General features: G+C 37.9%; 1 protein-coding gene across 1 annotated transcript in view; it reads left to right on the top strand.

The window, feature by feature from the left end:
- The first annotated feature begins 310 nt into the window (after positions 1-310).
- USH2A (usherin) overlaps positions 311-14551 on the top strand; it is a 387112-nt gene continuing 372871 nt past the window's right edge. Inside the window, exons 1-2 of the mRNA XM_008496570.2 lie at positions 311-795; positions 5923-6088. Of these exons, the coding sequence (XP_008494792.2) occupies positions 311-795; positions 5923-6088 (651 nt within the window). The remainder of the gene's footprint in view (positions 796-5922; positions 6089-14551) is intronic.

The raw sequence follows: 14551 nt of genomic DNA, 5'->3' as shown, positions 1-14551 counted from the left end.
GGAAAAATTTGGAAGAAGAATTACAATCCTTAAAATACCTGGTGGGGGCATTACCTCTTGGAGTGAAAGGGCATCTTCCTCCCATGAACTGTGTCTGTTTTCTGTGGTTTGCAGATACCAGCTGCCACCCCCGGGTGTTTTGCTGGCCAGAAGACATAGATGTCCCCTGTGACTGAGTCGTTGAATGGGTGTTTTGAAGATGAAATGCTACATAAATTCCTAAAGTGTACCACCTGAGGACATTGCTACCGACCATGGACATCATTATTTATTTACGGATGCTTTAATCAGGAGGAGCTTTTTTGTAAACATGAATTGCTGGGCTCTTTCCTTGAGGTGTCGTTTCTTGTTTCATGCTATTGAAACATTAATCTTAACTTATTATGGCTCCTTTGTGTTGGTCAGCTCTCAGGGACATTTCCCTAGGCTTGAAAATGTGGGAGCTTTCAAGAACGTGTCAGTTGTGCCAACTCAAGCCACTTGTGGGCTGCCAGACCAAACTACTTTTTGTCATAGCTCAGTAGCTGTTGAAAGTATTATATCCTGCACCCAGAGGTTGTGTGTTCAGGAGTGCCCGTACAGGTCGTCACCTTCTTCCTACAAACTGCTTCTTTCAGAAGGTCTTGGTACCTGTATCACAGAGGACAGAAGGGACTTGCATCCAGGGTCCTTCAGCAACTCTTCCAGTTTCATTTTTCATAATCACAAGGATTGCTACTCTACTCCCCATTCTCTCAGGCTCCCAGCTTCATTTACGTTAACTGTATGGTTGAAACTTGAGCAAGAAGGTGTAATGTAAGTAGTATTGAAGGTGTTTACTTTCCTGCTGCTCTTAAAAAAATGATCATTGTACTCACAGTCATTATTAGCAAGCTATTTAAAATTTTAAAAAGGTGCAGTGAGAAACAGTGATGTTTTAAAGCCATACTTAGGTTGGGGTCTTTGCAAATGTCAAGACAAGTAGGTTTATTTTCAGTGATGTTGACTCAGAGGATGTTACAGTTGCTTTCAGTGGGATATATAATGTGCATGCCTATTCTTAAATTCTAAATTTGTATTTCTAATTCACACTTCTTCTAAAAGCTGCTAGAAAAACATGTTGGTCAAGGATTTGTGCTGTTGCTGCTCTCATGATGGAAAAAACTTAGCTAAAATTTTAGGAATCTCCCAACATGAAATTTACACCTTAAAAACAAAGCAGGAAAACTTCTGCATCTTCCCAAATGAATATTTTAGAGCTCTACAAGAGTGGTCATACTGCTTCTGGAAGACCTGGGGAATGTCGACTGAATGAGAGATTGTGTTGCTACTTTAACAAAAGATTCTGCTGTCAAAAACTGCTATTGAAGTTTTTCTAGGTATTCACGAAATAGGTGTGGCTAAGCCTGCTCTCTCCCTTATTTGCCTATATGTTACATTTTTAGCGAATATTGCTGCTATACGTGGTCCTTGAACTCCACTGGGCCTTACTATAATGCATTTGAAAAATGCTTTGCAAATCCTTTAAAAAAAGTTCTCTGTGTCTATCAGATAATGCAGAGCCTTGTCCTCTTTCTTACCCTGGTTGTGCAGATCCTCTTTAAAGTGAAGCACACAGAAAATATAGGATGTTCCTCCAGTCTAAATGTCAAATGTTTTTTACTTGTGCTCATAACTTACTCTTCGAATGAAAATTATGATCTGCTCTGTTGGAGCATTCTTTGTACTTACTTTGCATGCTGCTGTGAAAAAGTAAGTGGGCTAGGGGTGTGAAACTCATCAGAACAATGTAGGAATGTCTAAAATTACAGGGGTATATGTGAAATTGTATTCTCCTTTATACAAGGATAATTACCTGTGAGAAAAAATCAACCGAGATCTAGAAAAAGAGGAGCTGGAGGGCAACCAAACAAGTTCTGCAGATCAAAAATAACTTTAAAGTTTGAGCTTAAGCTAAATCAGCTCAGTGTCCCTGGCAATTTGGCCAAGTATCTTTTATAAGCAACATTTTCTAAATAATGGTTGCATTCTGAGTGTCACAGAGTCATGGGGTTGCCTGTGACTTCATGTCCCCACATGTGTGTACATAGCCAAGGCTTGTTCAGTAAAGCACCTGAAGCAGAAATGTCCTGCTAATTTCCAAGCCAGCTATTGCAGAAATGTGTTGAGTGAGATTGGTGAAGCTCTTTTGACAATGGGAAAGGCTTTTGCTTGCTTGGAGCCTAAAAGAGTGAAATGTGTCCTTAGTTTCAGATGATTAAGTGCTGTGCAGAAACCAGACACTACTGATGTCTGATTATGCATTGACTAGTGTAAAACATTAGCCTCCAATTGCTACTGTATTAACAACTACACAAGCACATATTCCTGTTCAGTGGGTTTTATAGATCACTTTAAAATCCAAATGTTTTTATTCAGTTTTTGTAATAGATCACTTAATTCTTCTCCCTTGTGAGGTCGCTGCTACTCAACATGTAGAAATGGCAATGGCAGAGCCCCATGGTGAAAATGGAAGTTGGACAACAGTTATTCAAGTGGACAGGATGATATACCACCATCCAAGCTCTTTTTTTCACTGTTCTCAGGAAGAAGTGTGTTAATTATTCTTTCTTCATAAAAGGAATACAGAGATCCAGTTATGGTGAATCAGTAGTTGCATATGAATAGCCAGTGTATCTCAATGCACAAGGCACCCCACAAAAGGGAGTTTAACAGCAAACTGAAATGTTTTTCCTTTTATTGTATTAGCTTAGTGAGACCTTCAGGTTGGCAAGAAGGAGTTTGACTTACCAGATGTCCTACTTTTTGTAGTCCCTGATGGAGAATTGTCCCTGTTCCATTTAATTTGTGAGACCTTTCAAACCCCGTTATCAGAGCAGAGGGACTTTATGGAACCAGGGCTAATTCTAACAAAGTCTTTTATTTTGCCACCAAAATACAAGGAAGATGAGCCAGAACCAGCTGCTTCTTTTACCAGCAGACTACCAAAAGTTCAACCAGGCATTTTGTATATTGGTGTAGTGCTTTTATATTGAGTACATCAGACCTGTGTTTTTTGGACATGCCACGCCAATGTGTTTCTTTGTGCTGAGTGTTACATGGTTTGGCTGCTAGAGAACACTTAGGAAGATGACAGGATTATTGTTCTACAGTGTCCTACTGCATTGTTGTAAAGACTGTGACATTCCTCTGTTAGGTGTGTGCCCATGTAAGAGAATAGCAGGATTCTTCTGCCAGATATTACTGTAGTGGCTGAAGTGAGAGACACTGATGTGAGGGTCCAAAGTCTGAAGGCTTTTTAAAGACTGTGATGTTCTAGGACAGCAAGTATGTGTGGATAATCAAAGATACCAAGAATTTTCCTCACTAGTTTCATCTATCAAATTTTCTTAAGTGAATATGGGAAATAATACCCTGTCATACAAAGACAGAGGAATGTCAGATCATGTTATGGATTTATTTGAAGCCCTAATATTCCTCCAAGATGTGTAGTATAGGTATTTGTAGGTATGCTTTTAAGTCACTGCATATTGGAAATCTCGAAGAGAAGAAAGAGAATAGTGAGAAAACACTGGTATTTGTACTCTGGTCTGTAAATTTACTTACCCTTTAAAAGGCAGTAAGTGCAATAGGCGAGCAGAGCTCTTGTCCCTCAATTTTATTATTTCCCAGTATTTCTTTTCTTATTGCAGTGGAACAGGATAAGAAAAAGAGTAGAAGCTTGGCACATATGAGTAGTTATTACAGGCTGTTAATATGAATTTAGTGTCAACTGGGTTAACTGCATCTTAGATGACTGGAAGACATTGGTGGTAGGAGAAAACTGAGCTGGGGCCTTTTACATTCAAAAGGGTCAGGGGGAATGGCCTGATAGTGAAGCTGGTGGTAGGTATATTTTTAAAATTTTATTTATCTGAAGGAATAATGTAATATCTTATTACTTTATAGCCATTGCTATGTTTTATGTTAAAAACTAGATGCAAAGCAGGAGTGGCACTAGGATATAAGAGAAGTCTGAGTTTGAACCAGATGTTCTCATTTGCAAGTGCTCCAGTTATTACGTGGGGATCACCAGTGCAGCTGTGTTTGGTTCTCTTGAATCTTTTTCTCTTTGAAAACTGACCAAACAGATTAATGTTGTTTGCTTTTTCTCCCTCCTGCCCCACCACAAAGGCACAGATAGTCAGCAATTAGCTCTGTGGGACTGCAAGTTACCCAGAAGTTGGAAACTTCACCAAGAATAGAGATTTTTGTGCTGTAATAACGCCTGAAACAGATTTTTTTTCTCAGAGTCATAAGTAATGATTATGCCTATATCACCTGTGTTAGCATTAGTTTGGGGTGGATATGTATGCCCTTTTTTCCTGCCCCCTCCTTCCTTTGTTTTCTGCTTCATTTTTCTTCTTTCTGTAGAGTCACAATTCACATTTGTTCTTTCCAGTTTTCAAAGTGATGTACATCAAGGTCGCTTCCCTTCTTAAAGTCATGACACCTTTGGGGATAAAAACAACGTGGGGGTGTTTGTTTTAGATAACTAAAGCAAACAAAGAACTGGATTATCCAATTATTGTTTATCCAGGAACTGGGTAAATCCAGTTCCTAAATATTTTGCTACTTAGCTGAGCCTTCCCTCACATTTATTATCTAGCAAAACTAGCATGTTTACAAGCAAACAAAATATTGAAAGGACCAGTTGACAATATATTAAGAAAGATGTTTTTAGTAAGGTTTGGAAAACAGAAGTCTGCATTTTGCAGGTTTTTTATTGACAGCATTTCAGCAGATGAAAATGGCTACAGTTAAAATGAATTTATTTTTCTCTTGGATTTAAAGGTGAATTAGTGAATAATGGCAGTACCAAAGAACAGCCTTTTTTAGCACTTTTGTAAATCCATAGTAGGTGAAGATGCTTATGAAGATAAGTTGTTTGTGTTGTTTTGGGATTTTTTTCTGAAATATGTCTAAGTAAATCTGGCCATGGTCAAATTTCTTGTGACTTAGTGCACTAATTTAGTCTGGTGTTATTTTTTCCTGTGTCAGTAAATTGGGCACTGGATTTCACAAGCAGCTGAACTAGGAATACAGAACTTTATAATTTTGTGTACTGACAATTACCTTAAAACATAGTTGTCTCACAAGCATGTATAGCCTATGATCTCTCAGGGCCTTTGATATCAGAGTGAATGGATTGGCCAAAATGTATTTCAGCAGCTAGATATGCAACCTGGGTTTCTGTAGATTGTATTCTTTGTATCTTGCACATCAGTGTTGCATTTAATATTGATGTGAAATCTTTGTGGGGAGAAAATCCCAAGGAGTAACTGGATGGCTTTCTTGTCTTGCTCTGGTTCTCTTAGGTTAAATAGAAAAAGGCTGGGTCAAATGGAGAGTGTGGGGGTAGCTAATGTTGTTGCTACCGTACCTAGACAGATTTCATGGGAAAGATGGAACATGGATGGATGGAAAGATGGAACGTAACTCCAGAACATGTCATTTGCACTGCTCTTTGTGTTTATATTACATTTACCCTGTTAGACTGAGCAAAATATAAGTGCCTCTGCAGGATATACTGCACAGCTTTGTGTGAGAAGTGCTGCAGAGACCTGCACACTACTGGTCAGCCACTGGGGTTTCTGTCATGGAATCCTGAAGGCAAAGTGGACACTCTTCCACCCTTACGTGAACTGCAGTTACACGTGCTAAACTAAAGAAACCCACACCGTATTTAAAGTCTAGATTAAGAAAATATCCTTGTTAAAGTTCTTTTACACTTTTCACATCCTGTGACTTTCACTGTCACTGAACATCTTCTCGAGAGCTGTATTTTTAACGTTTATTTTAATGCATTCTGGTTAGCATCACTTTACAGGATAGCACCTTGGCAACAATGTGTATATGTGTGTGCCTCTGACCTTATGTTGTTTTTCTTGGTTATTTCCAAAGGTGTGTGATAGAAAAGGCTATTGATGGGCAGACTGTGTTCAAACTCACAATCTCTGAGAAAGAGACCATGTTTTATTATCGCACGGTAAATGGTTTGCAGCCACCAATAAAAGTAATGACACTGGGGAGAATTCTTGTGAAGAAATGGATTCATCTTAGTGTGCAGGTGAGTAAGATAAAAAACATCATATATTTGTTGAAATACAACATTCATGTGAGAATGGCATAACTGTATAAATATAAAAGGGTATACTGAAGGATGTAAATGATAACTCTTGAATCTTGTAGGTAGGCATCTTAATTTGGGAGCTCATTTTGAGGAAACTGCTAATTTAGCACTGGAAAGCAATGCTGTGCCTGTTCTGAACAAACAAGACTGAGAATTCTCACCCTTAAGAACACAAATATTTGGAGTAAAAAAAAGCTACTAATTTCTAACACTACAAATAAGTCTTGGGTCTCTGACTATTACCTAGAAAAAAATGTCATCCTCAGCCATATGTATTAATGTATTTAACTTCCAGAGGTGTGTCACATTGAATTTTAAAAACTTCTTACAGTGTATACAAGTGAAGGTGTATGAGTTTGTGCAGGTTCAGTCAAGCTAGTAAGTTAGAGCTCTTTCTTCTTATTTGAAAAATATGGTTTGGAACAGTTAAAACACTATCCTTGTGCTCTGTAAGTCTTCTGTTGACAGAACTTTTTAATAACTGTACAAATATTCACAGAGGATAAAGCAAAATTGAGTTTTTTAAAGTTTAAATTCTATGTACAAAAATCAGTAAACAAACACAGAAGAAATTAAAATTCAGTTATTTGCATGTTTTGTAATTCCCAACAGATATTCTAATAATTTGTTTTTGTAAGCCAAGTTCAACTAATAATTATAAAACACAATTATCAGCTATTGAAATGTTTATCTTCTACCTCCTTCATTTCCTTTATCCGTTTTGTTAAATTTCTCTTGGATTACAGAACAATCAAGAATAGTTTTGCTGCTTTCTTGAAACTTGCTAAAAGGTATTGGCTGTGGTCTGGACTTTTAGTGCTGATCTTGTCACTTGTAAGAAGTATGTATGATTTTTGTGCACTTTTCTTTTTTTTCCAGGATAACAGCATAGTAGTGTGAATAAGATTTTGGCTCTTGGATTAAAAGAGTGACCTTAAGATAGAACTAATGAACTTCACACTTCAAACACTCCAAGGGTGCTATATTACTGCTGTTGCTGTCAGCCACATTTTCTATTAGTCTCAGAAACTGCTAAAGCCTGGGATAGGAAGTGAAGAGTGAAAGGGCTGTATTTAAATCCACAGCCATTTCTTAAAATTTTTTGCAGAGAACCATCCAGCACTCTGTGGAATTTTGTCCTTTATTTTTTTGGGAACAGTTGTTCAATGAATAGCAGGAGTAAAGTGCAGCTTCTAGGCCTTTTGATTTGAAAGTTTCTGATATCAGGGTAGAACTGAACCCTACATCCTGTGGCTTGTGGTAGCACTAGATCTGCCTATGAAACTTTTGGCAAAGTTGTTTTGTTTTTTTGTGTTTTTTGTTTGGTTGGTTTTTTGGGTTTTTTTGTTTGTTTGTTTTTGTTGGTTTTTTTCATTTTATTCTTTAAATGGACACATAAATGGAAAATGAGAATATGAGGGAGACCCTACAAAAATACACAAAAATGACATTCATATGGAAGCACCTGTGTCTTCACACAATAGGAGTATTTGATGATTACATAGTTTAATATATCATGATGATATGTATTTGAATGTGTTTCCTTAAGCTGATGAAAACCTTTTGAAGATGCTCATGCATTAGGTATTGACACTTTAGTATACAGTCTCCTTCTATGGGCTACCAGTTAGTTACTTGGGATAGAGATAGCAGAGAGGACTGAGTGCAATAATGACCTGCTGCTACTTGAGTTTTTCCAAGCAAGTCAGACCAGGTAGACTCCCATGTCCTGTTGAGGCCAATCTGCCTCTAATCACAAAACTTTAGGGGTTGGAAGGAATCCCCAGAGATCATCTTGTCCAATCATGCTGCCAGGGCAGGTTGACCTAGAACAGGTTGCACGGGATGGCATCCAAGTGGACATTTTTAATGTCTCCAGAGACAGAAACTCCACCACCTCTCTGGGAAGCCTCTTCCAGTGCTGTGCCATCTTCAGAGTGAAGAATTTTTCCTCATGTTTAGATAGAGCTTCCTATGTTCAGGTTTGGGCCTTTTACCTCTTGTCCTGTCACTGGGCACCACTGAAAAAGAATAGCTCCATCTCCTGACACCCACCCTCTAAGTATTTATAAACATTGATAAGATACCCCCTCAGTCTTCTCTGGACTAAAAAGACCTCAGCCTTTCCTCTTAAGGCACATATATATTCTGCTAGTCATCTTTATAGCCCTTTGTTGTACTACTTCTAGCAGTTCCCTGTTTCTTGAACTGGCAAGCCCAGAACTGAACACAATACTCCAGATGTGGCCTCACCATGTTAGAGCAGAGGGAGAACATTACCTCCCTTGATCCTCCTTGTCATTATTTTCTTGATGCACCCCAGGATACCTGAAAGGAGGTTGTAGCCAGGTGGGGGTTGGTCTCTTTTGCCAAACGACTTTCAACAAGACAAGAGGGCACGGTCTTAAGTTGTGCCAGGGGAAGTTTAGGTTAGATATTAGAAAGAATTTCTTTACAGAAAGAGTGATCTGGCATTGAATGGGCTGCCCACTGAAGTGGTGGATTCTCCGTGTCTGGAGATATTTAAAAAGAGACTGGATGTGGCACTCAGTGCCATAGTTTAGCAACCGCAACGGTGGTTCAAGGGTTGGACTCGATGATCTCTGAGGTCCCTTCCAACCCAGCCAATTCTATGATTCTATGGCCTTCTTAGCTACAAGGACACATTGCTGGCTCATGACCATCCTGTTGTTCTCCCAGTAAAGGATGCTCAGTCCCAGTTCTGTGTCACCAATTAGGCATAGCCTTTATTTCTGAGCAAAGCTAAGCTCTAACACTGAACTTGATGGCCAGTAAATTAGGAAAGTTTGGAGTCATTCTAGAACCATGCCTGGTTTTGAAGTCAGTGTGATGTTCTCAGTGTAGAAGGGAAAAGTGCAATATTTCTGCAGAAAATGTAGGCAACTGAAACCGTGACAGAGGAACATGAAGTAGTGGTTGCAGATGGGAAACTGAGTTTAGAGAGAGCAGAAATATGGTAGGATGGCAGATATGTTTGGAATTCAGATACAGGAGCATTTACCTATTCAGAAATGATAAAAATGAAAGCTAAATAGTGGAATAGCACCAAATAGTAATTAAATGATAAGAGGGAAGGAAAGAAGAAAGGACAGCATAAACTGAAAATAATTTCTTTGGAATAAAATAATTCTAGGGGAGAGAAGGCTAATAAATTAATTCTACTGAGTTAATCTAGGAATTTGGATTTAGATGTGTAATACTTTAGAGAGAAACACTCCAAAGAACTATGTCACTGCACAGACTTATTTCTCCATTTTACAGCTGGGAAATTAAAGTTCTACTAACAAGAGGAGGGCCCAAACATTCCTGTATGTTCTGCATGAAAGGTTACTTTAGCTAGTAACTGAAGGAGAAATTCTGGATACCAACTTTGATAGGGGATGAAGGCATTACTAGAAACATGGGTCTCAAAAATAATGTTGAGTATTCATAACTGGATTAAAACAACAAAAGAATAAACAGTTCTTTGGTTTGATGGGTACATTTTAGGATTTTGAAACAAAGAAACAAATAGGACTACTTTAACAAAAACAATGGGGAAGATGGATAGAAAAAGGGTCTGGAGGTTATTACAAATAAAAATAACAGAATTAAGAGGAAACTATGCTCTTAACAAAGGAAAAAATTGGAGATGTGGTGACCAGCTTATCTGAATGGAGTTAGAAGTGTTAGAGTCTGCAAGCACTGTGACTAGGGAAGCAAACTTACACAGAATACTGTGTAGGAATAGAAACAAAACTATAAAGCTCAAACTGTTAAGCTCAACTAGATTTTGCAATGATTGTTAAATGGTAAAAATTCTTAAGATTTGTGTGTGTGTGTTTAAGAAGACAAGACCAGTGTAGGTATGCTTGAGATTAAATATTATTTGAGTATGGTCTCCAAACTAAATAAACACTTGTGTTTTCAATAAGCATAATAATAACAGTCAGGGAGCAAAAACCTCCTGAGTAACAGGAATGAATGTATGGAAACAAGTGTGACCATAAAGAGGTAGGAACATGAATTTGCAAGCTTATTGTGTACATTCTAGTAAAATGAGATGTTATTTGCCCCCACATTCTGAAAGAACTGGTATGTAAAATTCTTTGACAAATTGATATTTTATGGAAATCTACCAAGTCAGAGGTGGCTCTCTAATGCTTACATTTAAGAAATGTATTGCATTGATGTTGTCCAGAAGCCAAGTGCCCAGGCCCCCTCATTCCCACAAGTAGAACAGAGAAGAGAAATAGCAAAAATAAGAACACTCATAGTCAAAATGAAAATGTTTTGACAGTTGAAGGAAAGAGGGGTGAGAGGAGAACAAATGATGCTAAGGGAATCATCAACATCTCACAAGCAGACCACTGCCTAAACAGTCTCTGAGCAGCAGCCACATTAGAAGTAAAACCTCTCCCCAAAGTCCTTCAACCCCAGTTTTTATTGCTAAGCATGAAGTTAAATAGTGTGAAAACTCTTTTAGTTGGTTGGGGTTAGCTGTCACAGCATTGTCCCTTTCCAGCTTCTTGGCCCAACCCTAGCTTACTGCTGATGTGGGATGGAGGGCAGAGTAAGGAAAGAGAAAGGCTTGACACTGTTGAAGCACTGTTCATCAATAGCCAAAATATTGGTGTGTTATCAGTGCTTTTCTAGCCACAGATTTAGAACACAGCACCATATACAGTGCTGTGAAATAAGTTAACTCCATTCCAGATAGAGCTGCTACAAAGAGGAAGGAAAAAGGATCTTGGCAATGCAGACCGCTATGTCTTGACACAGTGGCATCTGAGGATTTAGAAAGGATATTTGAAGGAATTGATAAAGATGTGGAGCTAAATGAAAAAGGGGATAAAATGCAGTGTGGATTTACTAAAGATGGCTCATCACTCTTTAACCTCTCAGCTTTTTCTGATGAGAAAACTGATTTTCAGGCAAAACAAATGTGTCAGATTTTCTCTGTCTGGAGTTCAGTTTAACATTGATGTGACAACCCATGAGAAGTTTTAGGGTTAAAAGGAATGCTTATAGGTAGGTTTGGCTATAGATACTGCTCAAAGGAACTTGTTCGTAACCCCTGGGAGGGGAGAGGAAAAAAGGGAATTGAATTCTTTGAGAATTTATCTTTGGATCTTGCATTATGTTTTCTTTAATGATATTGGCAGAGTTGTTAATGAGTGTAATGATAATAGTAACATAATGTGGAGAGGCATAACCAGAAAGATGAAAAGTAAGATGTTATACAGGAAAAATGGCAAAGGACCAGGGTAACTGACATGAAATAAAATTTGGTGATGATGAGTTATTGGCATGATGTGGCCACAAGAAAGATGCGTTGGGAGAGATATTACCAGCAGTGAGAGAAAAGCATCACTGCTGCTGCTCCAGACTCTGGTGAGAGTTGATGCAAAATGCTGGGTGCAATTTCAAGGCATTCATGTTTAAGGATGTTAAAACCTTACATGTTTTTCAAATATGTAAGGGGTGAGTGTCAGGGAGATGGAGTTAGGCTCTTCTCAGTAGTGACCAGTGATAGGACAAGGGGTAATGGGTGTAAATTGGAGCATAGGAGGTTCAAGTTGAATATTCGAAAAAATTTTTTTACTGTGAGGGTGACAGAGCCCTGGAACAGGCTGCCCAGGGAGGTTGTGGAGTCTCCTTCACTGGAGACATTCAAAACCCGTCTGGACACGTTCCTATGTGATGTACTCTAGGTGGCCCTGCTCTGGCAGGGGGGGTTGGACTAGATGATCTTTCGAGGTCCCTTCCAACCCCAGGATTCTGTGATTCTGTGAAGGAATAGAATTCAGAACAGTTACTAAGCCTATTTGACAGTGAAAGGCTCTACCCAGGCCTTACAAATGGTGATTTGGAGAACCTTCTTTTGGGAATTAAGTATAGTGAAGAGCACAAAGTTGTGCAGTTTTATTCTCTAAATCTCTTGGGGTGTAAATGTCAGGCAGAAAAGGGACTGTTAAACTTGGAAGCAGACTGTTTCTGTTCTATTGCAGCAGAGTGTTTCTGAAAAAGCGTTCTGGTCATAATAATGGGGATAAGATTTTATTTTTTTATTATTTAATTTAAATTCATTAACTGTCAGAACATTAATATGATATATTATATCCAACAAGTGAAGATGGGAGTTCATATCAATCAGATGGACATGAGTCACTAATAGTCTTGGAATGCACTGTTGAAAAAATTACTTGAGACTAGATGGCATAAGTCTATGAGTAACTTCATATTTTATGCAGCCTCCTTAAAATAGGGTATACTGCTGACAGAGCTATTGGCTATCAATTTCTTTGCTCTTTATACCAAATAAACCCTCGAGAAAAGTAATACTAAAAGTTCTGCTGAGGCAAGTTTAAGTGGATTTGCAACAAGAGTGAATTTTCACCATACTATTTTTCTGCTCTCCAATTAATGATTTATTTTTCTCTAATGACAACTGGCTTTATTTTCCACTGCTTATGATTTGTAAAGGAACTTATCTTTTATTTTGTGATTTCAAAGAGTTTTGCTTGTTGTGGTTTTTAATGCCGTAGATTGTGGATCCTGTTTCCTTGAAACTGCTGCCACAGCTCTAGTTGATTTCAGTCAGTGAGGACAAGTCCTTCAGACTTCTCAGTTTTAGAGTCCTTCTCTTTTTTTTGAGCTTGATTTAATGGTGCTCCTCATTGTATCTTTTAGGTGTAATTAGCAAAAACTTTGACTAAAGGTACACAGTGAACTGAAGGATAAATAGCCTTAACTTAAAAGGATCTGATATGCACTGAAGTGAAACCTCAGGAAAACTGGTGTCTTAAAAATTAATTTTTAAACAAATAATATTAAAAAATAAATATAGTAATACATTATTATGGCCAATTGTGAATCTCATCTCTGCATAGTAATACCCATATTAGACCTGTAACAGAATCTCCATTATGTACCTTCTCTTTCAGTTTCACTATTAAGGGTCTGTCACTTTCCCTTTGATACTTCAGAATTTATTTAATCAATTAAGAAAAGTGGAATTAAAACATAACTTTTCAGATACACTCAAGGCTGATGAAACAGGAGAGTCTTTAAGAATGTCAGATTGATATATTTGTTTCATATCTAGAGTCTGCAATTATAAAAATAATCTTTTTACTAGCCTTTATTTTGCCTGATCTTATCTATGTAACTCTGGGATGTTTTGGCAGACTATAGCACATTAAAAGCTTCAGAAAGTAAGTTTAAAATCTAAATGCAGAGAGGTAACCATGACTGAATTACTCCCCTGGGAGGAAAATGCTCTTAGAGTGCCTATTGAAATCAGCATTATCATTTCAATACATGTCAAATATAAGTAGTTTCCTAGTTTAGGCAAAATTTCTTTATAAATTTTTAAATCTTCCAGTTCTTTCATGAAAAGGTTAAAGTACTTATGATTTAATGAGACCGCTTTACATCATAACTGTTTGACTATCAAGAGAAAACTTGTCTTTTTCAATTTGTGAAATCCTTTTATTTTGTACAGAATTTTTTTAATACTTAAAAATTTATATTAAAAGCAAAGAACCTGAGACTTGAAAGCAGTGAGGAAAACACTTACACCATACCCTCTTTGTGTATCTATTACTAAATATAAGTTTTTTTAAGCTGTATATTCCCTAAGTTTAGTAATGGTATGAGAAAGCAAGGAAACATTTTAATTTAACAAATCATTTTCATCCATTTGAAGTAACCACTTGATATCCATTAGGAGTAGCGTGTCATTCCTGAGAAGGGAGGGGAGAGTTTGTATGAATATTACATATTAGAGCTCCATGTACATTAATTGCAATTGTGTGTTGAAAATATATAGGATAATGAGGTCTGCCCATATGGTTGGTGCTATTTCCCCAACAGACAACAAAAATAAAACACATTACACTCTGTATGATATATTTGACAATCTGTTCAGAGATGAAATGAGCGTAGCTCTCTTGGTAACTGGTTCATTATTTAATCTGCTAGAGCTGAAGGCCATTCTGAAGTTGAACTTGAAGCCTTGGGGTTCTTTGATATCAGTAACTTTCTGTGCTGCATCCAGAAGTCCTACTGTGGTGCTTGCCTCCTCTTTTCATGGTCTAGGATGGGTCATAGAATCATAGAATTAGCCGGGTTGGAAGGGACCTCAGAGATCATCTAGTCCAACCCTTGACCCACCGGAGCAGTTGCTAGACCATGGCACTGAGTGCCACATCCAGTCTCTTTTTAAATAGCTCCAGGGACGGAGAATCCACCACTTCAGTGGGCAGCCCATTCCAATGTCTGATCACCCTCTCTGTAAAGAAATTCTTTCTAATATCTAACCTAAACCTCCCCTGGCACAACTTAAGACTGTGTCCTCTTGTCTTGTTGAAGGTCGTCTGTGAAAAGAGTCCAGTT

Source organism: Calypte anna, chromosome 3 (genome assembly GCF_003957555.1).
Source record: "Calypte anna isolate BGI_N300 chromosome 3, bCalAnn1_v1.p, whole genome shotgun sequence".
Taxonomy (NCBI): Eukaryota; Metazoa; Chordata; class Aves; order Apodiformes; family Trochilidae; genus Calypte; species Calypte anna.
This window is presented reverse-complemented; position numbering and strand designations above follow the sequence as displayed.